At 38.6% G+C, this 27656-nt stretch overlaps 1 protein-coding gene across 1 annotated transcript; it reads left to right on the plus strand.

Annotated features, from left to right (window-relative positions):
* Nucleotides 1–2700: 2700 nt before the first annotated feature.
* On the plus strand, nucleotides 2701–27656 carry VSTM2A (V-set and transmembrane domain containing 2A). Its single transcript, XM_046669030.1, has 5 exons — nucleotides 2701–2779; nucleotides 4563–4729; nucleotides 5937–5987; nucleotides 9135–9471; nucleotides 27580–27656. The coding sequence occupies exons 1-5, from the start codon at nucleotides 2701–2703 to the stop codon at nucleotides 27654–27656; spliced, it is 711 nt and encodes a 236-aa protein (XP_046524986.1).

The following is a 27656-nucleotide window of genomic DNA, read 5'->3' on the forward strand; positions in this document are numbered from 1 at the left end:
TCATGTTTTGGTGGAGACCCATATACAAAATAGAGGAAAATTAGCACAGACATTAGCTCAGGGTGAATCTTCCTCAGCCAAAAAAAAAAAAAAAAGGGAAATAATGCAAATGTGTTTACTGGCACTATTTATAGTCCGTGAGATGATACAGCAGAAATTTAAGAAAAATTTTTGGTCTACATTAGCAAAACTGAAAGTAAAATATCTATCAGGCTCTTTTCTTAAGAAAAAGAACATAAATTCTTTTGCAGTTTTATCTTCCTTCTTCATTTTTTATTTCTTCTTTTCTTTGTTTCTTTTCCTTTTCTTCTTTCCCTCCTTTCTCCTTCTTTCTTCTTTTTTATTGATTAAATGCTTCTAACGTCTTATTTTAAAGTAGTTTGATGGTTTATCTGTCCTATAAAAGCTTTTCTCACACTCTACTTTTCACACTTCTAAGCTTATTTTTATTGTACTTCTGCAGTTATGGTGATCAAGTTCTCCTTAAAAGCAGTTGAAGTGCTTTGCTAAAATAACACAGAACTTCCCTTGCTTGAAATGGATGCCCTTTTCTTTATATCGGAAACTGTTCTAACAGCAGATAACCTTGAAGTCAGGTCATTTTCATGACATATTAATCTCATGTTTATGTTAAATGTTCAGATAAGACTAAGGCCTTGTGATAAACACTGAGCTATGCTTGTTAGGCACAATATTTAAAGCTGGAGATGACTAACTACTGAGGATCTAACACTGAAAAGTTTTCTTTGTTTTCTAAATAATGTTTAGTATGGGGAAGGTGCATAACTTGGATTTGTTTCTATATTCTGAACACATTCTCCATGAGAGAGTGTTAGAGCATAAAGAGACTTATTTTCTTGGAATGACATACCTCAGAATCCTTTGCTCAATACGAAAAGGATACAGGATCTGGTTAGCCTAAACATGAACAAACGTAAAATGTCCCCCTTGCTTTCTCCAAATCTTATGTTCTGTCTCTACCTGGAGTGGCAAATGAATACATCTTCAGAAAATAAATATTGGTCTGAAGTTATTGTGTCTTTGTTTCCTGATCTTTTAAGTTATTGATGCAGTCAGCAGTAGAGGGATAAGTGGTTTAAAAATTCAACATCCATGTTAAGGTTGATCTTTTCTAGTCAGAGAAAGAATTAGCCAACTACAAATCTTTTATCAGTAAAATGAAAATACGTATACTGCTTTGGTTTCCTGACAGCGTTATTAAGACTGAGTCATATTTCCAATTCATACTGAAGATTTATAGTATAGTTGCATAGAAATAATAATAGGAATAAAATATCTGGAAGTCTGCTTAGATGGCAAATGATTTTAATTTTGTTAAAAAGACAAATTCACTGACTAATGGTTGGGCTTCATAAGGGCAGAATCTTTAACGTGATATACTGTTTGCAGATTCTTACTAAGAAATAGTATGTACATCTCAAATCTTCTCCAGTGCAGATAACTAGATTTGTTCCAAATTCTAAATCTTGTGCTTTTTGGTCCCAAAACCATATTTCTTATTCTTATAATCCTAGGGAGCATTAATTATTGTTATGCAAAAGAAAAGCAAATTAACAAAACAGAAACAAATCATACAATGAAGACCATAATGGTATTTAAAACCCCTCCTCCACTCCTAAATACCTGTGAGATGGAGGCAGGGAAGGCAGAGGGATACATGAATAAAATAAAATAAAAGCAAATGTAGTATGGTGGGCTTTCCGTTCTGGAAAATTCTCTCAATACGTGACTTTTTGTACTTTTCGTCTTTTCTATTGCCAGCGAGAGTGGTATGGTGCCTGCTGCATGAGCTGCTTCTCTTCCACCGACTGTTCGGCAATAAATTCGTAGGGAATAATAGCATGTGATCATTCTAGTTAGAGCAGTTAATAACTGGTTAAGCGACATTTCTCTCAAATAGCTGTTTTCATCGCCCCAAGGCAGTCTCTTTCACCCTATTCCCATCGTGCCCCTCCTCTTCACCAATGCCCCAACTTCTTCCTCAAATCTCTAGCAACTAGCCCCCAGCAATCCTGCACCGCAATCCTACAAACGTGCTGTCCTCTTAAACACAGAGCAATCCGATCCGCCAAGGCAAGAAAGAGTCAATTGTTGGGGGAAAAAGGCAAACTGGAAAAAAATAGATGCTCTTGCTCTCCAGAAGGAAAATGTAGACGGAGCCGCCGGGCCCGGGCCCTCTGCCGGCTGCGCGGCCGAGTTCCTGGCGGGTGGGGAGCTGTCCGGCGCGCAGAGAGTTAAAGGCATCATCGCAGCCATTAGAGGGAAAAGTTGCGGCGCGAAGCCCGGCGGAGTCCTCCTGCCCGCCCCCCTTGCCCACTCCCCACTTCCCGAGCCAGCTCGGCGTTTAGGGAGGGCAGTGATCACGCCAGCCGCAGCGGCAGGCTGACGTTGGACGAGTTGCCAGGTAGCTTAGAGCAAGCATCGAAGCAGCGAGGACACTTCCCAGCGTTGCAACACGGGTCTGGACTCGCAGCCTGATCGAATCCGAGCCAGCTGGTTTTCACCTTCGCGAACTGCACTCCCCTCTCCCAAAGCCAGTCCTCGCCCAGGAAGCAGCAGGATGTTTGCAGTGCCGCGACCAGGGCGCTGAGACGAAACCTCTGATACATTTGCATTCCTTTCTTTTAGGGCTTTTTGGCTGTTGGCAACACTGATGTGACCCCCCCCCCCACTTTTGGAATGATGGGGATCGTTTTGGCATATGTTGGATTTGTTTTCTTTTCCGTTTTATATGTACAGCAAGGTCTTTCTTCTCAAGGTAAGTCTGTGCTCACTGGCAAAATATATATGGGCTTGTGGTGTGTTGTGCGTGTGTGTGCAAATTCTCTACATTCAAAGAATGGCCAGGCAGATGTAGTGAGGTTCCAAGCAAGCAACAGTGAAATAACGTTTTGTTTGGAATTTTTCTTTAAAGTTTATTAAATAGTAGGCAAGCTAGATTTGAGAGCAAATCTGGTGCCTGACAATAAGGTGGGTTCCTCGGTGAGCACAACACAGGGTTGTGTGTGTGTGTGTGTGTGTGTGCCTTCTATGTGTGTGCATGCACAGGGTAACCACTCACGCATGCATAATCATCGCAAACAAACACGGAGCTGGGAATGGGGGACTCTCCATTGCCAGTCCTCCTTCCCAGTGTAGGCAGGATCGGTTTAGAGTTTCCTTTTTCTGGGTCCGTGTGACTTCGTTTGCATATGTGTTTATCAAAGGACAGACTCCTCTGAGGATCCATAAAAAAAGCACGACTTGCATTACAAGCAGCAGGAGCCTGCTGAATCCAGTTTTTCAGGACTTTGCAGGCTGCAGTGAACATTTCAGCACCATGAACAGATCACATCTCTGCTGCCAGAAGACTGCATCACTTCTGCAAGCAGAAATGCCGTAAACCTCCTTCCAGCTTGAACAGAAAAGTCCTTTTCAGATCGGAATGTCTCTTTAAAATCTCCTGTTTTCTCCAAGTATAAGTACAGTTCCATTTCAATAGGTCATTTTGGGATTTTACAAAATTCTGAAAAGAGACACTGATGGTGTCTCTCTCTAAAAAGTGTAGGAAAGTGCACCCACCCTAAATCAGTCCCGCAGCCCCCTCAGTTCTGCGCTCCATGAGTGTACACTGTAGCTGTGCACTTCCATCAGCCAAAAATCTCTCTAAGACTCGTTTTAGGGAATCATCAGCTCTTTGCAAAGTGTTCCTTAGGCAAGACAAGAACAACCATCCAAAGCATTCTATGTTCAAGTGCTTTTGGGAGAAAGGGAATATCTTATTTTTGTGACTTTCACCGTGACTCCATGAATCCAGCAAACTAGCAGTGTCAAGGTTGGTAATGAAGAGGCTGAAAAAAAATCTGTCTAGAGACTTCAAAACAATCTTTAATCTGAACTAAACCCAGGTGTGTGATTCTTACATCCCATGATGTATGGCAATTTACAATACAATGGCTTGATGGGAATAAATGTGAAGATTAATTTCGAAAGAAAGAAATATTCACAGCTGAGAAAGTGTGCAACTTGTTTCATTGCTATAGCCATCAAATCACAATTGCTAATAATCCTTCTGATATGTCAAGAATGTACATTTTGACAAATAATCATGATCCATTCACTATTACATGAAAGTCATATTGTTTAGAAACTTGGAGGCAAGAGGCTATCCTCATATATCAACTGGACAGATTTGCCTAAAACGTACCTCACTGAATCCCTCTGTAAGTTTTGGGGAATACTGCAATCTGACACAAGGCACTTGGATCTAACTGGACAGCTTGGCTAACAGAGGGTAATAATTGGCAAGCTTGTTAACCTTTCCACTATCTGGGCTTGATCAACAACAAAGTGGTTTAGGCATGACACCAAAATTGAGATAGGAAAGAGGCAAAAGACAGGAGGTTGGGGAGCCAGGCAAAGTCCGGGATGTCACAGAAGGATTTTGTTTCTGTTTTTTTTTTTTTTTTTTAAGTCCAAAAAAAGTGTAGCGACCTCTCAGGGAAAGAGACGCTAGCAAGAGTGGTGTGGATATTCCAAAAGGATGCGTTTCTATTTTGTAGCAAAATTTACCGAGTTCCCGCGGAACGTGACGGCGACCGAGGGGCAGAATGTGGAGATGTCCTGCGCTTTCCAGAGCGGCTCCGCGTCGGTGTACCTGGAAATCCAGTGGTGGTTCCTACGGGGACCCGAGGACCTGGAGCCCGGGGCCGAGGTGGCCGGTGCGCAGGTAGCGGAGTCGCGTAGCCCGCAACATTCCCTGCATATGTCCCACTCGCTCCCTTAGTCCTTTGGGTGTCCAGGCAGTGGGTCTAGGCCCGAGATGGTGCCTGGGCGCCGCTGAGGACCTGCCTTGCTCTCCTGGAGTGAGGGACGCCTAGAGATGCCAGGGAGTGAACTAGAACGCGTCCTGGTGACACGACGTTAAAACCCAGGAGGAAGTCCATTGTTATCAAGTCTTTCTCGATTTAAACTGGGAATGGCCTCCTCCCTGTAGCGCTGGTTATTGTCAAGCCATCCGTGATGGCACCGCTGTGTTGGTACATCCCAGGACACGCGCTGTCCCCTTTCCAGGACCTTGGAGCAGGGGAGAGTAATTCTGTCGGCGTCTCCATCACCCCTCCCCCAAAGTCAGTTCCTCTTGTGTCTGAGGTTGGCAGAATAGAGATTGGTGAGAGGGAGCGGGGATGGGAGGGAAGGAGAAAGAGAGAGAGAAAGGAGGAGAGAGATAGAGCGGGGAGAGACCAGGGGAAGACTGAGAAAGAGGGAGGAGAAACAGGGAGCAGGGTAAGAAGGGAGAAGGGACTAGAGACTGAAGGCGGGGCGGGGCGGGGGGGGGGGGGGGGGGGGGCGACTTGAGAATAGACCGCAGAGGGGGGGGGAGGGGGACCGGAGAGGAGGAAGGGAAGGGGAGGAGGGGAGGAATGGAGGAGGGGCCGAGAAACGGGGGGAAGAGGAAAATGGAAGTGGAGGGAGAAGAGGGACAGGATAAGAGGGTCAGAGGGGAGGTTGGACACAGAGTTCAGCAAAAGGCGGCGGACGCGTCAGAGCAAGAGAAAGAAAATCAGCCTAAGAGCCCGGGGGAGGGGACGCAGGCCGGGTAGAGACGCGGAATCCCGTCCCGGCAAAGTCGCCCCGCGCGCCAGCGCCCGCGCCCGCCTTCCCCGAGTCCCTGCCCTCCCGGGAACCGTGCGTCCGGGACCATCAGAGCGCGACCGGCAGCGCCCCCGCGCGGTCCCGTGCCGCTGCAGGGAGGCCCCGGCCACCGGACTGGGTCGGGCACGTTCCTCCTCCTCCGTCTCTTTTCTAAACCGCTCCAACTGAGATGTTTCCACAACAAGCACTTGGGTCGTGTCACGCAGGCTCTGCAGAGTGCGCCCGGGGCCGGACCGCGACCGGCCGGGCTCCAGTCTGAGGTTCGTCTCCTCCTCCTGCAGGTGGAGTTGGTGCCTGACCGAGACCCGGACAACGACGGAACCAAGATCAGTGTGAGTATCACAGCGACAGGCGACAGGGGGCGCGGGCCTCGTCAGCTGCCAGGCAGGCCCAGGTGAAAATCAGTTAACACGAATCTGAGGTTTTTAAAAGCCTTTTCATGTGGTCCCTAAAAAGGCAATTTCGCAAGTGCAGGCGAGGGCCGGTTTTCCTTTCTTCTTCACTGGTTACATGAAACTTGAGGCAGATTTGGAGTTGATAAAATAAAATTACTTATTTTAATCACGTAAATATTTAAACAGTTACTAGAGAATCATTTTGCCACCCAAAGCGGTGTGTGACACTTTTTTTTCTTGCTCTTTTTAACAGTTACATAACTGTAAAAGCAAGGGGCTGCAATATAGAAAGAATTATCCTTTAATAGGAAGTAAAACACTAACATATGAAAATCTTCCTAGGCAGATTAGGCAGAAAACATTTAAAGCATCCAACAGGATGTTGAAAATGTAATGAAAACAACTCAGTTTTCAACGTCATTCATAATGCATGCAATGTATTTCTAATGCCAATGTTCAAAATCATATAAATATAAAACCAATAGCCAATATAAATATAAAAACATAATTGGAGGAGGTTAACCTATTGAAAATAACAGAGGTGGGTTTCTACTTTACTGGTTATTACTTTTTACAATGTGTGTGAAATTAGAAAAAAGAAGAAAATCTTGCGTCTTTACTATACCTCAAAGGGAGCCACATAGAAGCACTTTATATTAATAGAACTGGTTGACTTGTTGATAAGTAGTAAACAAGTTTCCATTACTAGAAATGAAATAGTTATATAATAAGAAAGGAGAAGACCTACTAAGTATAAATGTATTATATATAATATAGAAACACACATGTATATGTCTTAGGAATCTAAAAATCCAGTGACGCATTTAAAAAGGAAATTTATTCTGAAGCTTTTAAAATAGGGTAAAGTGGTGTAAGATTGGAGTTACATCATAACTAAAAGTGTAAATATATATTGTAACTAATAGAATCAAATTCTGTAATCTAAATGTATAATCTCAACATGAAAGAAAATATCAAATGAAAGCAAGATATAAACCAGAAACTCAAATTTATATTCATAAACTCATTGACATTTTAGAACATTTCAATTCAATTATTCTTATGTCACAGAAACTTGCTTTCAGACAGGGTTAGAAAAGCTTGTTGGTAAGATCAATAGTTTACAATTTTTTCTTAAATATTTCACTTTTCATACACACATATAATTGGATAGATTGTTTATTGACTATTTGTCTTTGACCTTTCACCCATGCCCACATCCTCCAAAGACCAGCAGTGAAATAGCCTCACACATGCTGACCTAGAGAAGCAGTCAGGTAGATAATCATGCACACAGCTGCTGACAGTACTATCTAGGCCAATAGTTCATAAAACGTAGTGGATTGGAAAGAGTTCTAGATACAAACTGAGGTAGAAAGTCATTTGTTCCCAGTTTACCTACTGTGTGACCTTGAACATAAGTCCTAAACAGGCGGTTGTTGACTTAGAATTTCCAGGAGACCTTGTATAAAATACTGATATGGGCTTCATGCCCCAGAGATCTAGACTTAATGTCTCGGCTTTAACCAAGTGAGAACATTTTCTAAGAGCTCCTCAGATGATTCTAATATGCAGTGTTAAGAATCACCAACCCAGGGGCCAGCTTGGTGACATAGTGGTTAAATTTGCATGCTCTGCTTCATTAGCCCAGGGTCCACAGGTTCAGTTCCCGGTGCAGACCTACACGCTATTCATCAAGCCATGCTTGTGGCAGCATCCCACATACAAAATAGAAGAAGATTGGCACAGATGTTGGCTCAGCAACAATCTTCCTCAAACAAAAAGAGGAAGATTGGCAACAGATGTTAGCTCAAGAACAGTCTTCCTCACCAAAAAAAAAAAAAAAAAGAATCACCAACCCAAACCTCCTAGGCCTCAGTTTACTGTAAAATGGGATCATAATAATATAAGTACTCTGACTACCTCAAACTTTATTAGGAGACTCAACTAAGAATATATTTGAAATTATTAATTTCCATTATTTTTATACTATTAGTATATTTATATGTAATTTTTCATACACATAAATATATATTTATGGTTATGGTTAAAATGTTGGAATCTATTTGTATACATGGCTCTATATGTAAAAACAGATGAACACTTGCCACGTTTTCTTAATTATTTACCGCCATTTGAAAGTGTAATGGCCGGTAGCAGAGTAACTTTTGGCCTTCTTCACTTCTTTTCTCTATATTTCAAAATCACCCAGATCTTTAATTCCTGAATGACTTATGAAACCCATCATCCTGTCAATCATGGATAATATATAATATATATCAAATCTAGCTGTTCTGATAAAGATGCTTATGGATATGTATACAACATATTATATAAAATTTTATGTTATACATAATCTTATATGTTAAATATAAATATTATCCTGCTATTAATCTGGCATAAAAATTATTAGAAGAAATATAATTTCAGTTTTGAAAATCAAACCAGTGTTTAATTAACGGTGTCTCAAGTTCCAGTAGCATAAAGACCCTGGAATGTCAGGGGTGTGTACTCTGGGCCGTGCGACTTCAGGTGGTAGTGGTCTGTACCCTGAGCCATGGCCCCCATGACTACAGGTCAGATCACACCAAGTCAATGCAGTCAGTACCTTAGGAGTCATCCCAATGTGGGGATAAAAGCACGTTCTCACCTAAGCTCTATCGTAGCCAACAAAATATTTTTGTGATTGCTCAGAGTCGTAGCTGCAACATAGAGAAGAAGCTATATAACTATACATTCGACCCCATTAGGTTCCTGTGTCATTCGGCTGAGCTAACCAGGAGAGGCCAGTCCCATGACTGGAAAGTGGCAGAGCTGCTGCCAGAACGTGGGAAACGGGGGTCACAGGCTAGGCTAATGGAATGGGCACTGGCTGGATTGAACCATGATCTTGGGAATCCAGTTATTCATAGAATAGAATACATAAGATCTTCAGATTTGACTACTAAGAAAATAAAAAGCTCTCTCACTGTGGCTATGAGGCCATTAAGACCCTTTAATTTGCCAACATTAGCAAACACAAGACAATGTATGAGAGCAAAATCATTTGATGTAGCCCTGTATTTTTTAACTGCAATTTTTCAGACAGTGAAAGTCCAAGGCAATGACATCTCTCACAAGCTTCAGATTTCCAAAGTGAGGAAAAAGGATGAAGGCTTATATGAGTGCAGGGTGACCGATGCCAATTACGGAGAGCTTCAGGAACACAAGGCCCAGGCCTACCTGAAAGTCAACGCCAACAGCCATGCTCGGAGGATGCAGGCCTTCGAAGCCTCGCCCATGTGGCTGCAAGATATGAAGCCTCGCAAGAATGTCTCTGCGGCCATTCCCAGCAGCATCCACAGCTCTGTCAACCAGCAGATGTACCCCACCTCCAGCCCTCAAGCGGTAGCCAAAATACCCAAACAAAGTCCACAATCAGGTATGGAAACCCATTTTGAGCTTTTCATTTTACCACTCACAACCCCTCCACAGGAAGATCAGTCAAGTAGAGTAGACAGATGTATGTATGATGTTTTTTAAAAATGGAGACCTAGTTCAGTTGAAGTAAGAATAAGACAGGAGACATGGAGCCTGAGGCTGGCTTCACAGAGGATGTGAATTGGCCTTTTAGTGGCTGGCAGTGCTTCATGTCCAGAGGATCTAAGAGCTGGACTTTTTCTTTTTTCTTCTTCTGTATTTACACATTATAAGAACAGTAAATCATGTGATGTTGGTTGCATTATAAAATTCATGTTCATTTTCTCTGCAGATTTATGTATTGAGAATGACCCAAATTAAGCAACTTTCACTTAATCAAAATGTAAATGAAAGAGAAACACCACATTTTCAGCCACCCATAGCTTTAGGCAGGACTGTTCTCCAAGGGCTTTTGATTTAGAAGGAGAAACTTCAGCTGCCTGTGAGGAAAGTGATGATGATAACGGGAGGAAGTGAGGGGGGATAAAAGGCAATAAGTTGTGGAGAGATAAGGCAACTCCTGTAAATGTGCCTTTGATGCTGTTTCAGAAGCTTAGTCACACATTTCCTAAGTCAGCTGTGCAAGTTAAAGCTGTTCTGAATAACATTAATTTATGCAATCATTCAGCCAATGGAAACTCTGGAAGTTTTAACCTTGATGTGGGGTAGCGGCTTCTTGGAATGAGCAATACTCTGCATGACCCCAGGAATATTCTGTATTTTGCTCAGACATTTCCCATAATATTATAGGACAAAGGGAACATAAAAATATTTATCATTCTTTAACTTTTGTCTTTACATTTTATCATTGAAGAAGTATTGATACTACTATTGGTAATAGAAAATTATATGGCCAACATTCAAAGTATCTTTAGCTATTAGATTAAAAAGTCTGGTCACTTTATCAGGATGATTCATAAGGATCTTGGCTTAGGGTCCCTGCAACTTGGCACTGCTTTTAAATGCAGGTGAGCAACTATCCCAGCATGCCTTGGTCATGGCAGTTTCTGTCAGTCTGCTAAGTAGAGAGCTTACCCTCTGAAGCCCAGTTTGTTATGGCTATGTCTTATTTTTCTTTTTATCATCTCCCTGGTTTTACAAATTAAAGAACAAAAAAAGCATAGCTATAAAACGTGTATGTGTGTGTGTGTGCATGTATATAAACATATACCTATATAACAAACACATATATATGTATGTACCTAATGGTTATAATTTTTGTAACCATTATTTGATAAAGATTTAATGTCTTCGAAAGCGTTGCCCTCTCCACTTCAAGCTGTTAAAAGAAGAAACTAGACACTATATGCAAAATTACAGAGTAAACTCATCAGATAATTTACGACCTAATTAATGAGAACTCCAAATCATGGGAGTGAAATTATTAGCCTACATAGAATATTCCATTCTGTGGAATAAAATCCCACAGATTACATATTCTAAATGAAGATTCTAAGCATGGAATGAAATATTCTATTTCTAAACTATTTATCTTTTTGGATTAAATGTACTCTAAATGTACTCTAAAAATATCTTTTATTTTATTTTAATACCTCTTTCTTAGCACTGTGATGGGAACTGAATGGTAAGCTCTAGATATCTTCTAACAATTTTCAAATAAAAATCCCTGCTCATTTTCCACCCTGCCACCTGTCTCACTCATTGCCTTCTCTAAAGTGAAGGTAAAAGGAAGGAAGGGGTGCTGACTCATGGAAGCCTGTGTTCATTAAAAGCCCTTTCTACTAAAAGTTGTCTGCTTATAACAAAGATTAATCTGAAATATATCACAATTTTTAATTTCTATTTTTTTCTGCCAGTGAATTCTGGAAAATATTTCATATACTTTTCACAACACTTTCTAACTTTTAGTTCAGAAGCTGGGGTGCCACAGTCACCCTTTCTGTTCATGTGTAAGTGTCTGTGCTTGCACAATGATTGTATAAAACACAGTATCTGGGATGGATTTTTATATATTATATTTATATTATATATTATATTAAATATTATATATTACAGTAAATATTATATAATTATACACACATTCTGATTTATAATTTTGCTTTATAATTTCTCAGGTTATATTCAAATAAATAAAGCTGATTTCAATACCCATGCTTCATTTACTCACTCATTTATTCATTCTCCATCCTCTCAAGAGCTTATATACCAGGCAGGTATAGTGGTGCAAAAATGGAAGATACATTTCTTCTCTTCAGAGAGTTTATATTTTAATTTGTGAGAAAACAAAATATCTATAAATCCCATTTATCATGCATCTTTTCTTACTCTATTAAAGGCAAGATATGTTGAAGACACAGAGATTAAAATCTTGCTTATTTTCACTAATACAAGGTGGCATGCTTCATCCTTGGAATACATCACACTGTTATATCAACCTGTGTTACAAAAGACTGGTCTATCTGGCCTATTGTTTTCATCATAGCCTTTCACTTCGTTGACCAAATTATACTCAACTCTTAATTCATAGTATTTTCCTCTCAAGAAGTTCTGTGTCTCTGTAAAGTATTAGCTGAAAATAACTTTGTATACCCTTATATAATGTCCAAATTGTCATACAATTAACCAGTTTTACTAAAGCAAAAGTTTTCATGGAAAAAGGTAGTCTATTGCCATCTACATATCACAAGATAGAGAAAAGATTTAGCTATTATTTAATATAGCCAGTCCTATATCTTTTTCAAATATTTTTCCAAAAGTTAGTGAGCATGTGATGGTCCCCTCCTGCTTGAATCTGTTTTTCTTTATAACATCTATTTTTAAATTCCTTTAACTCTACCTCCATTTCTACCTCCAGTTAGAACCAAAATAATGAAGAAAAATTATAAAGCAAACAGATAAACAGAACTTGGCTTTTGCAATCCCTTAAGAGTTTCCCATGCCTGATTCTTTTGAATTCTCTCCAGTTTTGTGTACCCATAACTAACGTTGAAGATGTGAGGAGGAAGAATTCCTGATTCTAGCATGGAGTGGTTTAGTTCCATCTTCACAGAGAGCACAGAGACTTACTTGAGCTTCCTCCCCTCCACCACATCCCCAAATACCTCCATGTACTACACCATTCTCTACTCATTTCTTCCTTTCTCATCAAGTATCTCTACTCCTTTCAGAAGCCAGACATCCCCTCCATACACCACTTCTCCAGTCCTTCCTTTGTTCCTCTCTGTCTTCCTTCCCCTCTACTGGTCTCCTCCCTGTGCTCTTACAAATAGGCAATCAAAACTGTGCAAGGAGGCTCTTGCCCCTGCCCTCCCTCAGCCTGGCATTACACGCCTCCCCCACCCCAAGGTACACACCCTCCTGCAGAGGGCACCGTACATGTGCACTCATCTCTCTGTCCTTACTCTTTAGTCCCTGCATCTCTCCTTCCCTGTCAGCCCTGCTGGAAATGCTCTATGGCTGGTCATTGGTCTCCCAGTCTAGGCACCTCTCAGGTCTTGTCCTCTCAGTTTCTAGGCAGCATTTGCCCACTTGTCCTCTGGTTATTGGTGGTTAGTGTTTCCCTCTCTCTTTGTTGGCTTCTCCTCTTAAATTCCTCTCTTAAATGCAGTTCTTTTCTCATTCTTAACTCCCTAACCTTCTTATCCATTTCTGTGGTGTTTACTGCTAACTTTTCCTTAGAAAACTTCTCCGTTCACATTTCTAATTCTGATTTCTTTCTGGAGATCCAAACTAAGATTTGCTGTTGTCCCCCAAACATCTCCACATTCTTGTCTACAAGCACTGTGGCAGAGTAGAGATGGCTGCACATTTGTTACATTCCACTCATTGAACTGTGGTGCCTCTTTTCCGCCCTTGAAACTGGGCTGGCCTGTGTCCACTTTGACGGTAAGCTATAAAGAAGTAATGCCAGGCAAGTAATTATAGCCTTTAACAGGACTGGCAGCTTCTGGGGTGGCTTCTTAGAAGCCAACCACCATATAAGAAGTGCAGCTAGTTTGAGATCACCTTACCGGGAGCAAAGCCCACACATTGTTAACTTCAGCCGCAGCTGCTATTTCCTAGCAGCAGGAGAGATCCCAAGCAACACTGCCCAGCCAAGCCCAGCTGACACACAGACTCGTGAACGATAATAATACATTTTTGCTTTAAGGCGGTAAGTTTTAGGGTGGTTTGTTTCACAGCAATAGATACCCAAGTCAAGCACCTAAACTCAAATATTCAAAACTGAATTTATCTTAGTTCTCTCACAGAGAAGAAATGTTCTTCTCATGTTCCTGAACTCTTTTAATAACATCATCATAATAATAGATCTGATGGAAACCTTGAAAACGTTCCTATCTCCTCTTCCCTTGGCAGTTCCACACTGAATTAGTCATTGATTTCTACTAAATGTCTCTTTAAAATATCCTTGAACAGCTACATCTTTTGCATCCCACCAACGCTGGCATAGTTCTCAACATAGGCCCTCTGCACTATTCCAACATCCCCAATAGTTTCCTTGTTTTAACTCTAATACAAGGACCAGATCACAGCAGAGCAAGTATTAAATAATTACTATCTCCAAAGCACCATCACTAACTTTTATTGTCTAATTTCCAGCCCTGTTTCACAGAGTTCCTAATCTTCACACATAATCTTCCTAATTGGTATTTCCTGAATAGTTTCAGAGACTTCTTACCTCTATGACTTTGCAAATGCTGCTTTCTTTGTGTGGGTCTTTCCCTGTTTGGCGAGTTCCTACTCAAATGCAAATTATTTGATGAAGCTTTCTTCTGTTGTCTTAGAAGTGGTTGTTTCCTCCTTCAGATCACCACAGCAATTTGTTCACACTTACTTTGAAGCTATTGTCGTGCCTCATTATTACAGTAATTTTTCCCTGGGGCTTTCCTCCTTCTGGTGCTGGAGTCCCACATTCTTGGAAACCTCCTAGTCTCAGGCACAACATGATAGTTGGCCGCCCTACTGGAAACTTCTTGGCTACAAATATTAGAACTTGCATTTGCAATTCTCTAAGTGCCTAGAACAAGTGGAGCTCCTGTTTGGGGGAGAAAAGGAAAAGAGAGAGGGACAGGATGTCTCTGTTTTGATCTCCTTTTTTTTATAATTACGTTTGCATAAATATATAATATTGCCACTATTTCAAAATTGATCAAGACTCGTGAACGGTGTTTCTCAAAGTGTGTAGTGCAGATGACCTATGCCAGACTCACCCGGGAGCTTATTAAAAATTCATATTCTAGGACTCCACCCAGCACCTGTTGAGTCCAAATCTCTGAGTCTAGAAACAGAAATAGATATTTTTATGTGAATTATGAGAATCATTAGCTCTAAAAAGTTCTTAAGAGTGAGAAAAGGTTTTTTTTTTATCATTTACTATGAGATATATGTGCATGTGTGCATGTGTGCGTGATGTGACAAAATATGTTTACAGAAACTGGCCTTTTGCTGTTATTTCTTTTGCAGTATGGGGATGGACTTTTGCAAAGCTGTTCTCTTCACTCCTGTGATCGACAGCTGACACTTGTAAGAAACTGGCCATGGTTAAGGTGTAGTTATGTTTCCACGTGTGGAGTCTCTAGTTGCTCAGCAGGAATGCTGATTCTCTGAACTCTGAAATATGATTGTTGTGTTTTCACCATGAGGTGAACCTGAGCGGTGAGAGGCAGCTGCTGCTACAGCTGCTGGAAGCCAAGAGCTCCAGAAGCTCCTCTGCTGCTGATCAACACGGCAGCTTTCCAAAAGTGGCCAGATTTAGCAGGAATGATCTTAAACAGAATTTGAAGCTGGTAGAGGGGAGGGAGATGACGAGCTGAGAGTCCTGTTTTCCTGACTCAAAATATGAGGAAATAGTGCACTGCACCTGGGTATGGAGCCAATCACCAATTGTACTATTTAGACCTTAATGTTGATTTTGGTTTAAATGATCCAACTTGGCTGCTTACACAGATTAAATGAATTTGATCATTGTAATTCTGTCAGTTAAAAGACTGCTATGGAAATCAAGTGCCTATGAATAAGATGAAAAACAGATTTGAGGCAATACTTTGGATAATACAGGCCAAGGAATCTGCTAGAGCTGTGTTTGAACCAGAATTATATAGATTAAGAGTCTATACTGGCTAAATTCTCCGGCAAACCATGTTTAACTTAACTTATTGAAATGCAGTAACTAGCTGGGTCTGTAAAAACAAGGCCCAGCTGTATGCTGGAAGAACTTTTCAATATGTGATTGGCCACATTAAGGTTCACTTGTGATTACCAGGAGCTCTGTAATTGAGGAGACATGAAGCGGAATTTGCCAGTGTTCTAAGTCTTTAATGATTTCATGATCCTTGAGATCTCAGGAAGCTGCCAGAGGAGCAGCTCTCTGGATAGATGACCAAAGGGTTGAGAAGTTGCTGGAAGGACTTCACTCTGTTGGTGAAAGTGACACACATCCTAAAAGAGAAAAGAAGGACAAGGGCTTATTCTCCCAAGGAGCACTGTAGCCACCTGTAACCTGACACAGGTATATTCATCTCAGCTGCAAAAGGCAGAAATTAAACAGGAAGATGCTCCTTAGACCTGCCTCTTGCTCTGGCCATTCACAGGTAGAGGCAGTAGGCATAGCAGCTAAGGAGGAAAACTGTTCACATCTCATCTCCATCACTCATAGCTGTGTATGTCTCTGTTTTGTGTGTTTGTCTTATTTATCAAGCAGGAATTGTAGTACAATCCTCACAAAGATTTGAGAATTAAATGAAATTATATACATAGAGGGCTTGTCACTGAATAAGCCCTCGATAAATGGTGACTATTTGCTGTATAAATATTACTCTTATTGCATGAGCTTATGTGTCATTATTATCGGCAGCAATGAAGTGATGAGAGTAAATGGTCTACACTATCGGCTCTACTGTAGCAAATATTTTCCTTGTTGAGTGCATGTAAGTGCTGAGTTAAGAAAGATTCAGTCTTCGTTCCTGGCCTATGTTTTATTGTTTATAATTTCAGAGCTGTCTTTTTTAATTCTGTCACAATGCCATTAATTGATGATAAGCTTCCTCTATATAACCATACCATATTAGCCACCAGCTGTCTTGCCCAAGGTTGAAAATAGATCCATATTGTAAAACATATTAAGATTTCAAAGGATTTTTAAGAATTTGAACTGTGTGACCTGAATAAACAGGTATTTGGAAGCCACAATTATACAGACTAGCTGCTTTCTTAATTAAATTCAAGTTTTCAAAAAAACCCTCAGAATTTTTAACATCATAAAATAATTATAGATACATCTAAAAACATAAATGAGTGAGAATGTTGTTTAAAGCTTTCGAAAGAGAGAAAAATAAGATGGATTGGGACCCCTGTAATAAGAACAGCCCAGTTTGTGGTCGTCGATGGACACATGTGACTCCTATTCACTCTCTACCAGCTTGTGTGTTGAGTGAGCTGCGCACAACATCTCTGTGAACCTCAGAGTCCTTATTTATAAAATTGGGGTAGTAACAGCAACGCCCCAAAGGCCATTTTCAGCATTTCATGACATAATGTATTTTAAATACGTAGCAGAATAAACCTGGCTCAGGGTGAGCACAGCAGTCGTTGGTGCTTGTCCTCTTTACCTACCAGATGTTAAAGTATATTATTAAATAACCATCACTTAAGAGGATCGTAAAGGAACATAAATATGAGTAGAGATGAAAGAAAATAAGAATCCTGGAAAGCTCTAAAATTATATAAAATAAGGTAACATCTGATGGATTGAAAAATATAATATTTAAGGAAGGATTTATTTAATTAATAAATGACAAAATGAAATGCATTATCACCATTTATAATAAATACCCCGATGAGTTCCAATTAATTAAAGAACTAAGCAGAAAAGAAAATTAATATAAAGAAGATTAGCATAAAATCTAAAATCTTAAAGTTACAAAATATACAAATGAAAATAACATTTTACTATAAATAATTGAAAATATTTGTTTAATTAAATGTAACTAAAAAGTGATACAACGGATGAGGAAATATTTGTGTCTAATACTTACCAAAAGAAGGAAAAAAATGTCAATTTTACAGATGCTAGGATTATGTAATCCACTTCAAATGACTTAGAGATATCAAAAGTGATCATGTAGTATGGATAAAGGAAAGATAGATATAAATTTAAGACCATTCTCTGCATGACAGCAACACCCAAAGAGAAAATATTTGGGGCATAATATACAATCCTCAATAGTAACAACAAGCAAAAGGTATAAAATATCTAGGTTTTTTTTTTTTTAAAGACAATAACAAATAGTGGTATAAATATGAAGACCAGAGTTTAGGTCTGAATAAATGAGTAAACACGCTATGTTTTTGGATGGCCAATGTCAGTATTGGAAATATATCAGGTTTTTTGAAAGTATTTATAGACTTGATGCGGTCCCAGTCAAAACCCTAGTCACTTTTTTAAATTTGACACATATAATCTTGGCAAAGATTTTTAAAATCAACACGTGTCATCAAGGCGACAGTGACTCAGGCATTCTGCTGTATTAATACTTGCACAGTGAATTGGTACTTTCTTCTGGAAGAAAATTTGGTAGGAAAGATAAATCACAGAGCTTTGTCCTTGAAGTGAGCCTCTTGGGGGGCAATTCCATGGAGGTCAGTCCTGAGGCAGACCCAGACCCATGCGCAGGGATGCTGATCACAGAGGTCTTCCCATAACTGGAAGTACTCAAACGGCTGAGAGTAGGAAAGTTACCTAATGAATGTTCTAAAACTAGGCAGTGAATATCAAGCAGCTTCGTGTTTTTAAGCTAGAATCATGTTTTTAAATACTGTTTAATGAAGTTTAAAAAGGCTCAATACATACTATATTGTGAAAAAATATAGAATACAAAACTTTAAATCAATCTGAGATATGTGCATAGAAAAATAACAAGAAGTAGTATATAATGTGTATCAAAAATCAAGATGTTATGACTTTTAATTATTTTGTTTGTATTGATAACATTTGTACAATGATAATTTTTTACTTTTGTGACCAGAAAAAAAAACATTATTTAAAATTTCCCAAATTTAAAAATAGACCAATAACAGACCAGCTCATGAGAGACAAAGCAAACAAATAAATTATAGTCCACAAATAAAGAAAAGCAAAGTAAAATAATGGTGTGTGATTGTGTAGCTTCTGACAAATTTAAAAAAATACACCCATGTACCTGTGTGTACATGTGCACATACGTATTCATGCATACATGTACACATGTGTACATATGTAAAAAGCACTATTATGAAAGTGATGTACTCAGAAATTACTAGAGGCATTAAAATTAAGAACATTACACCTTATGTTCTGGGAGCTAGGGGGAGAATCTGACAAATTACTCTTTTTGTTTTTCTAAACATAATGGATATGATCTTGATAAATTTGTCTCAAATAAATAAATCAGATGCATTAAAGCCTATAAATAAAATATCATGCAATCATTTTTCTTCTCAATAGTATGACTCATTTGGCCCCCATTCGGAGGGAGAGCAAAAGTGATGAGCAATGGTACAGTCATTGAGAGTGTCCGGGAAAGTCAATACACTGGAAGATTTATAAATGATAATTGTGTTTTATTAAATATGACTGCTTCAAAAAAATCTGAGAGAGCATTTCTGCGTAATTCAGAATCCTGTATGTATAAAATAGACCCAATATGGGTTAAATTCTTAGTGTTTAAATTAAAGCAAATTGTAGAAGCTAGGAGTTATGATTTTTTGTTCCATGAACGATGACTGCAGAGTTATCGAAAAAATAAAAAATAAGAAATTAGGTAATTTTATCTTCACAGACACAAGCAGTTTAATGAAGATTAAATAATGCGGTGAGATATTCCAAATTTGAGAATGTAAAGGTCTCAAGCGCTGTGCAATAAGGGAGTCTATTCTGTGAGTGATTTTTTTCTTGTTTTATTTAGATGTCTTATAGTTACATCTTTGGCAACATCTCCAGTCATTTAGAAAATATTTTATTTTTCATTTTTCTGCTTAAACAAATTTATATATTCTGAAGGCAATTTTTTCACTTCTCTTAACAATGTAAATAGTTAATTTGGAAAATTACATTTAGGGAGCAAGCAGTAGAATCATAACCACTAAATAGAAAAAGAGTACTTTAGAATTTAAAAACTCACTCTATTTCCAATGATCTGAAAATATAAAGGTTGTGACGATGTAAACTGTGTCCTGACACTTCTGGTGTTATTGCAGTACCTAGCACTGTGCTAAGCACATAATTACACTTAAATAAATGTTTAGGGATTGAATGTTATGTTTTGGTTTATGTATAGTGGAAAACACTTATGAGGATAATACCGCTGCTAAGAAGATACTTGAATTTTTATGTAATTTGGTCAAGCTTTAAAAAAACAACCCCAGATCACTATGTATTAGTGGAGAAAGAGCACTGGAAAAATAGCACTTGAACCATCCTCCATTACATGCCCAGAACAACAGTAATCTCCATTTATTTAAAATTATATTTAATAACAAATTATATCTAGGAAGTTTGATGAACAGTCGCTGGCAACTGCTTACTTTTATCATTTTATTTGCATTCCTTGATAAATAGGATGCAGATAAAACAACTATTGCTTTGGATATGTCTGTTAATTACTTAACTCTGATGGCTAAGAAGATAGTTTATTATGAAGATAATTTCTAAAACATTCTAATGTAGATAATTTTGAAATAGGTAGATTAAAGAAACGGGTAAGACCATTGGCTCATTGGGAAATAAATGGGTAGTCTTAAGACTTTTTTGATTTAAAACAAGTGTTTTTTCTGAAGCTATATAATTATCGCCTTTGTATATCCTGTTGGCATTAGGTCTTCAAATAATTTTATCCTCAAAAGCAAACATTACTGAACAATTAAAATTATTTTTTTAATTTAAGCAAATGACTATATTTATCAATTAATAGTGAAATCTTTACTTTTCAATTTACATAAGAAGATATGTGAAAATTGAGATCACATAAACAGCTATGTTTCTTTCCTCTTCCTTTTACTTGCATTTCTTGATTCCTCAGTTGCCATGTTTTTAAAAATATGAGATGTGCTTCGTCCTTTGATGAGGAATTTTTCTATGATTTTGAAGGTGAGATCTGTGACAATGCGCAGAAAGAGTGTGGGTAGGAGGAGGTATTCTTTATATACCAATCAGTGAGTGCTCAAATACGGAAATACATCTTTCGTGCCTCTCCACTCATTAATCAACAATTCTAGCTGTGATGCACTTTTTATCAACTTCCTCCCTCAGGGCAAACTATATCCCAGCCTGCTCTGGGGTAAGTGTTCTGGGATCACAGTCCCTGCAGCAAAGCCATCCCACATCGGTACCACTTGTCCTCATAATTTCCTTTATTCCATTCCCCAATTTGAATGTACTTTTTTAAGCCCTTAGTCAAATTCAGCATTATTCAACAATTTTGTCAGTGCAACAAAACCGCATGTGTGTGCTTAGCCTTAATATGGAATTTGTGATCATTCCAACAAGGCCTGAATTAATATCTAACTTCACATTAGGAATGAAGAGTTTGCTAATTAATGAAAACATACATGCAAGGGTATATTTAATCTCCGTGAGTAAACAGTTTCACGCCCTTTAGCACCATTGATTTATTTACCAGTAAATGTCATACTAATCCTAAATCATTCTTATTCATGCATTAAAGCAGTTGTTAGATATATGTGGTATTAAAACTTCATTCTTTACAAACATTTTATTTGCCTTTCTACTAATTTATATTGTTCTCCCTTGCGTTTTGTCAAAGCCACTCATATTTCCATATATTTTTAATATTAGGCAGAATTGAGAAAGTATAGTTTTCAGGTATGAAGAATCACCAGATGAAGTTATGATGCAAATTAGTTTGTGGAGTCAAACAGAACTGGTTTTGAATCTAAGCTGCACCACCTACCAGCTGAGTAAACTTGAACACATTGCATAACACCTCTCAGCTTCAGGTTCTTAGTCGGCAAACTGATTATAATAATCTCCCACGATCATAGTCCGAGGTAAAGATATAACAAATGTTCTAAATAGCCGCTGCTGTCATCATTTGTTTGCAGGGGATCAATTCTTATTCGGATGAATGAATTACAACGAAAATATGTTGTTTTAAGATGTACTATGGCCTCAGCAGGCAGGGGGCATCAGTACTTTATGTGTCCGTTCTGGAATCACTGAGTCATAGAAACCCTGAAAGCCTGCAGGGGCTAGCTGTAAGCAGGAGAGTCTGGAACATTCTGTGGTGAATGGGCTGTCACCCATGCTCCTTGTCCTTTAGACCTGCATACATGAGCAACTGCACTTTTTTCCTCAGCTACAGGAGGCCTCGTAACTGGAAGAGAGGTGTAAAATTGTTGACTAAAGGAAAGCAGGAAATTTAAACAGCTGCTACCAACATGCCAGGGCACAATAAAATAGGCTATTTATATATTATGTCAAAATGAAGCACATTTCTTTTAAAACAATGGATTTCTGGAAGAAATTGGCACTAGACCAATAAGAATTCTAATAAAAAGATATTCTTTTCAAAAAATTATAGGATAAAATCATCTTATTATTTGATCTTCCCCTTTAAATAGCGATTTAGTATGTGCAAACCTGAATAAAAATTGCATTAAAAGCTAGCTCAAATTTTCTCACAAAGGGCCAGCCCAATGGCGCAGCAGTTAAGTTCGCACATTTGGCTTCTTGGCGGCCCGGGGTTCGCTGGTTCAGATCCCAGGTGTGGACCTGGCACCACTTGGCAAAAAGCCATGCTGTGATAGGCATCCCACGTATAAAGTAGAGGAAGATGCACATGGATGTTAGCTCAGGACCAGTCTTCCTCAGCAAAAATAGGAGGATTGGTAATACGTAGCTCAGGGCTAATCTTCCTCAAAAAAAAAAAAACATTTCTCACACAGCTATTTTCATTTCTTAAAGCTGGCATCTGTAATAAAAGAGAAGTGTGTCAAAGGAGGCCATCTGTTCCTAGAGCTGTAGTGGACACACCATTCTTTATAGGCTTAGCCTCTTCACAGACAAAATATTTATTTGACTGTTGCTTCTTTTATTATTGGAGGATATCCATTTTTAGGTTTTTTCACATGATAAACATCACTAATGCTCACTTTTACAAAATAAGTATTCTGGAGTCATACTGTAGAGCCACAGCAGGAGAGAAATTGTTTTCTTTCTCTTTTCTTGCTCGTTTTGATTCTTCTAAATACTCAAACAAGAAAAAGAAAAGAAAAACCATTCAAACGTCATACCTAAATCTACAGAGATTCCCCACATGGTGACCGTTCCCCAAATCTAACCAACAAAAAGTTTTACCATATAGAAATTAACCCATCAGAAAATATTCACAGCCAAAAGAAAGTGAATATTGAGGAGCTGGTAAACCTTAGAAGGGATAAATTGTCTAGATAGTTGTCTTAATCCTCTGAATTCAATCCCCATATTCTCCTTTGATGATCTTTTCTGGGAGCCAGGAAAGTGACTGAGAATGGTTGTCCTTCTTTCCCTGTCACTAACTAATGGTGGCACTTTGAACAATCAACTTAAGCTTTCTTGGCCCCAGGCTATCAAATTTGAATCAAAAACTTGGAAAAGAGAAGTTCTTAGAAGAGGGACATGTAAGAACAATGGTAAAGCACCTCTCACTCAAATATTTCAGTGAATTTGGAGGAAACTTTGAGCTCTAAAGGTCTATAATATGCAAAGTTCAAAATATTTCTATATCATAAGACATTTGGTGTGCTGTATGGAGCAAAACATACTTTACCTATTATTAATGTTTAGGAAAAACAGGCTGATGATGTTTTCATATCCAATATTTATAAGTTCAGAGTTGAGGAAAACAAGTTTTATATCAAATAATTTTTTCTCTAAACTGTGCTATATCCAGTGCATTTTCTCTGAAAAGACTAGTGTACATTCGTATAATAGCCTCACATCTTGATTTACAGCTGTGAAGACACTGAGGCAAGGTTGCTTGCCATGGGGAGTTTCAGAAAGAAGTGCACCCATATTCTGAGTTGCCCTGACCACGTTACTGTTTCTGCATTTCTGTACCATTGCTTTCCTACCTGTTACCCACGTAACCTAGGCTGAGTTATTCCATGTCGCAGAGGTACATCTTCCTGAGCTGTGCGTTTCCTATGCAGGGTTGTTGAGAGGATGAACTAAGACAATGTATGCAAAGAGCTTACCACATATTCCCTGATGCAGAGTACCTGCCCACCTCATTGTGGTTGTTTTGGAGATAGAGGTGAGCAAAGGGCGGCAGCATTATTAAATGCACCAGTGTCTTCCAGCCTCTTGATCATAGATACAGGGAAGAAATGGTAGTATAGATGGAACAGTCTAAAAAGGAAGGTGCTAAAAGGGAGTACGTTCTTCTGTCTGGCAGACAGATGAGAAGGGCAAGGCAGACTTTATAGTCTGAAAAGTTATGTGCAGTTAAATGAGGTGGAAAAGATGGTGAACTGAGTTCTCCACAGCAGTACCTCTCTGATGATGTGGTGGTATGACTGCACACCATCTCTGCCTGCTTACTGAGGATGCCAAGGTCTCAACTACTGTATTGTGATTGTTTTTATTTTGTTTTTTTTTAAGAAATAGGTCAATTTTTCTATTATACTCTGAAATAATAATTAGAATGAAGATAAAATATTTGAGGCTATTATTTTTCATGTTTCTCCTTGGTCCTGCTCTCGTTGGTCACAGACACTCTCTTGAGAAATGCTTGCTTGTCCACCTCTCAGTGAAGGTGATATGACACTGACTCTAGCATGAGGTGTAAAAGGGGCTGAGAAATGAAATCCCAGTTTCTGCACTGCTTAGACTTCTAAGAAGACTTCTTAGACTTTTCCATTTGCAAAATGGAGAAAATATCTTCTCTGCCTTCAAAGGCATGGGGAATTGCACCAGAAAGCACTATGAAAATCTTTAAGCATAAAAACAAATGAAAGCCATCATTATTAAGTAGAAATTGAAGGACATCATAAAATGGCATCCTGAGTGAGAGAGAAATCTCTAGGTTCTATTAGGCCACTCTTCACCTAGGCATGCTATCTGCACATTTTCTTCACATAATGTAGATAATAGCATCTCCCTTTCTTCTTCACAGGGTAATTTGTTTTGGGGGCAAAAGTTTAAAAACTTTCAAGGCACAGTTTTAGACGTTGAGACTAATAAAAAAAATTGCTAAAGTTTTACCACTTGCCTTTAATGAGCTTATAGTGTAATCAGTGAGATATGACATGAACGGAATGAGTTACAAGTCAGTGTAGGCCAACTTAAGGTCATAGGAGCAGCAAAGCCAAACAATGCTGAAGTTCAGAGGAGAGAGAGATTACGCTGTGTCTGCTGGGAACAGACACTATAGACAGCAGGCCATTTGAGGGCAAGAGTTACTTAAATGCATGGTTGTGATAGGTGGGCCATAGGTTATCCTGTTGGGCCTGGGTACTGAGCAAGAGAAACCAAATAAAACAAAATAGGTAATTCTATTCCAACACAATGTCTGGCATACTGATGTGAAAAAAATCAAACTATAATACTCAAACAGTAATGCTCATTTTAGAAAACACAGAAGAAATGTCTTTACTTGGGATATTAGAAATGAGTGGCAGCAGAGGAAATTAGAACTTAGAGCTCCTGACTGCAATCCTGGATCTCATTATTTTACAAAAATAAAATGTTTCTATATGTAAAAATAAGAATAGAGCGTGATGAGTTGCCAAAGTTTACTTTTTACAAAATAATTTTTAAAAACTTTCTATAGGGGGCCAGCCCAGTGGCATAGTGGTTAAGTTGTCACACTCCACTTCAGTGGCCCAAGGTTCGCAGGTTCAGATCCCTGGCACAGACCTACACACCACTCATCAAGCCATGCTGTGATGGCGTCCCATATACATAGTAGAGGAAGATTGATGCAGATGTTAGCTCAGGGACATCTTCCTCACAAAAACACTTCCTGTAGAATAGACCATAGCATGTTTGATGAACAATAATGTTATATTCATTGAAAAAAATGTTATATTCACAATGGTGTACATCTGAGTGAAAATGACTATGATAATTATTTGTTAAAATTACACAGGGCAAATTATAGCATTTTAGATTCTCGATTTCACTAATTCTTTGGTATGACAAAGGTAAGGAAGTACACATCTCACTTACTCAAGGCATAAATAAAACATAGAAAGAAGAGAAAAACAATCAGTGACTTGATGACAAAACAAATTTGCTTTAGAGTTTACCATACGGGAAAGAAAATTCTGTCTAGCCTGACAGAAATAAATTTCATTTAGTTAAAAATATGCTAGGAACTACATGCTCCTGGAGTGGATGAATGATTACAATCTGAAAAAATAAAGTACTTTGTTACAATGCTATGTTGTATATCTGATGGCAGTTCAACATTTTAATAGCCTTTTTAAAAATACTCTTTACTGTATGTAATTGAGTTTCTTTCAAATTATACTGCTTATGTAAATTTTGTTTTAACTTGCACATGCTGGACATATTGTGATAGGAAATGATGAATCAAAATGAGTAGCGATTCCCTTCATATTTTGTAGGAAGGATGGGGTCAGGCAACCCTTGAAGGGCTGCTTACTTGAGAAAGGGGCAGCGTAGTCCATGGTTGCACCAAGTTCGAGCCAATCTGCAGTGCCTGTGCAGAAAAAGAAACTATTATTTCACAAAATATCTTCTTTGAAGAGCAAATCACTTTACTTAGTTTTATTGCTTTAAGCATTTTTTTAAACCTTGATTCAATATAAGACATACTTTGTGTCAAGTCAAATGCCATTGGCTGTTTAAGGAGCCATGTAATCATTTCTTTCTTTCTTTTTTTTTTTAATTAAATGAATCCTTGTCAGAGAAACTCTCTTCAAAAGACAGCAGGAACATATATTTAATTTTGGAAACCTCTGATGCTAGTGGTTCTACATAGATTGTATACATTTTCCTTGCATGACCTTTGTACTCAGAGCTGCACATGAGCTGTACTATCACTTTTGCATTTTTGAATCTTGTCACCCAGCTTGAATGAAGAAACACTCTCCAGGGACCCACCACTAACCTCTGGGTCTTCAGTCATTAGGTTTCTATAAGGAGATACTGTGTTAAATATATGGCTCATCCACCAAAGAAAGGCAAATCAGTTGACAACACTAACAAAAAAACAGTAATGTGAGTCTACTCAATGGCCACTTTAGAACCCCCAAAGATTTAATCTGCAGTGACTTCTTGAGACCATATGGCTTTACCTCAATTTTTATTCTCACCACTGTGGACCTGAACATGAGTTAGCTGAAATATTCAAAAGATTGAATTTCCCTACCCTTACCCTGTTCAAATGCTTTTAACCTTTCTCCAATTAAAAGAGAAAATAAATGCTTTGAGCTTCATCACATTTTTATTTTCTTACTAATAAAGTGCTAATTTAACGCATATTTGTAGCTAGAAACTTATTGGATAAAATATATGAAGAAAAAATATAAAACTACAATTGAATTCTCTCCCTTACATAGTCTTGATGTTCTTTCAAAAATTTCTATTTCTTGATAAAACTGACTTTTCTCAGATTTCAAGGATAAAAAACTTGAGAAAGATCTTCCTCTTAAAGAAAATGGCCAAATGTACCCAATCCAGAACATATTCTCCCCACCCTCGAGGAGCCTACTTCTTTCAGTGTTGGTTGTGTCTCCTGTGGTTTTACGCTTACACATTAGTAAGACAGGGGATGTGTTTCTAGCTACCAATATAGGAATGACACAGTGACTCTAGGCAATGATCCTCAAAGAATGACTTGAGGGAAATGTATTTGGATTTGTTCCTCTGAGTGTTCCCAACTATGCGATGGCATTGTTTGAAAACAGACAAAACAAACAAGACCAACTTCCTGGGACTGAAATACTTTGTATGTGTTGTTATTTGCAGTGCATGCCAAGACATTCATGAGCACCAGAGCCAAGCTGGCGAGCTAATTAAATATATATATGTATGTGTTTAAAACAGCCTAATAAGGAGCATTGGAAATCTTCAAGATGAGCGAATATCTTATAACTTCTTCCGCAGGTGCGAGGATAGCTACAAGCCATGGACTTTCTGTCCTGCTTCTTGTTTGTGGCTTTGTGAAGGGTGCTTTGCTTTAA

The sequence above is a fragment of the Equus quagga genome, chromosome 8 (assembly GCF_021613505.1).
Source record: "Equus quagga isolate Etosha38 chromosome 8, UCLA_HA_Equagga_1.0, whole genome shotgun sequence".
Classification (NCBI taxonomy): Eukaryota; Metazoa; Chordata; class Mammalia; order Perissodactyla; family Equidae; genus Equus; species Equus quagga.

Bases quoted from the DNA above. Each gene is read 5' to 3' on its own strand.
- VSTM2A (XM_046669030.1), top strand. From the start codon at position 2,701: ATGATGGGGATCGTTTTGGCATATGTTGGATTTGTTTTCTTTTCCGTT. The intron at 4,730-5,936 runs GTAGCGGAGTCG...CTCCTCCTGCAG, and splicing joins CCGAGGTGGCCGGTGCGCAG to GTGGAGTTGGTGCCTGACCG. The intron at 5,988-9,134 runs GTGAGTATCACA...GCAATTTTTCAG, and splicing joins ACGACGGAACCAAGATCAGT to ACAGTGAAAGTCCAAGGCAA.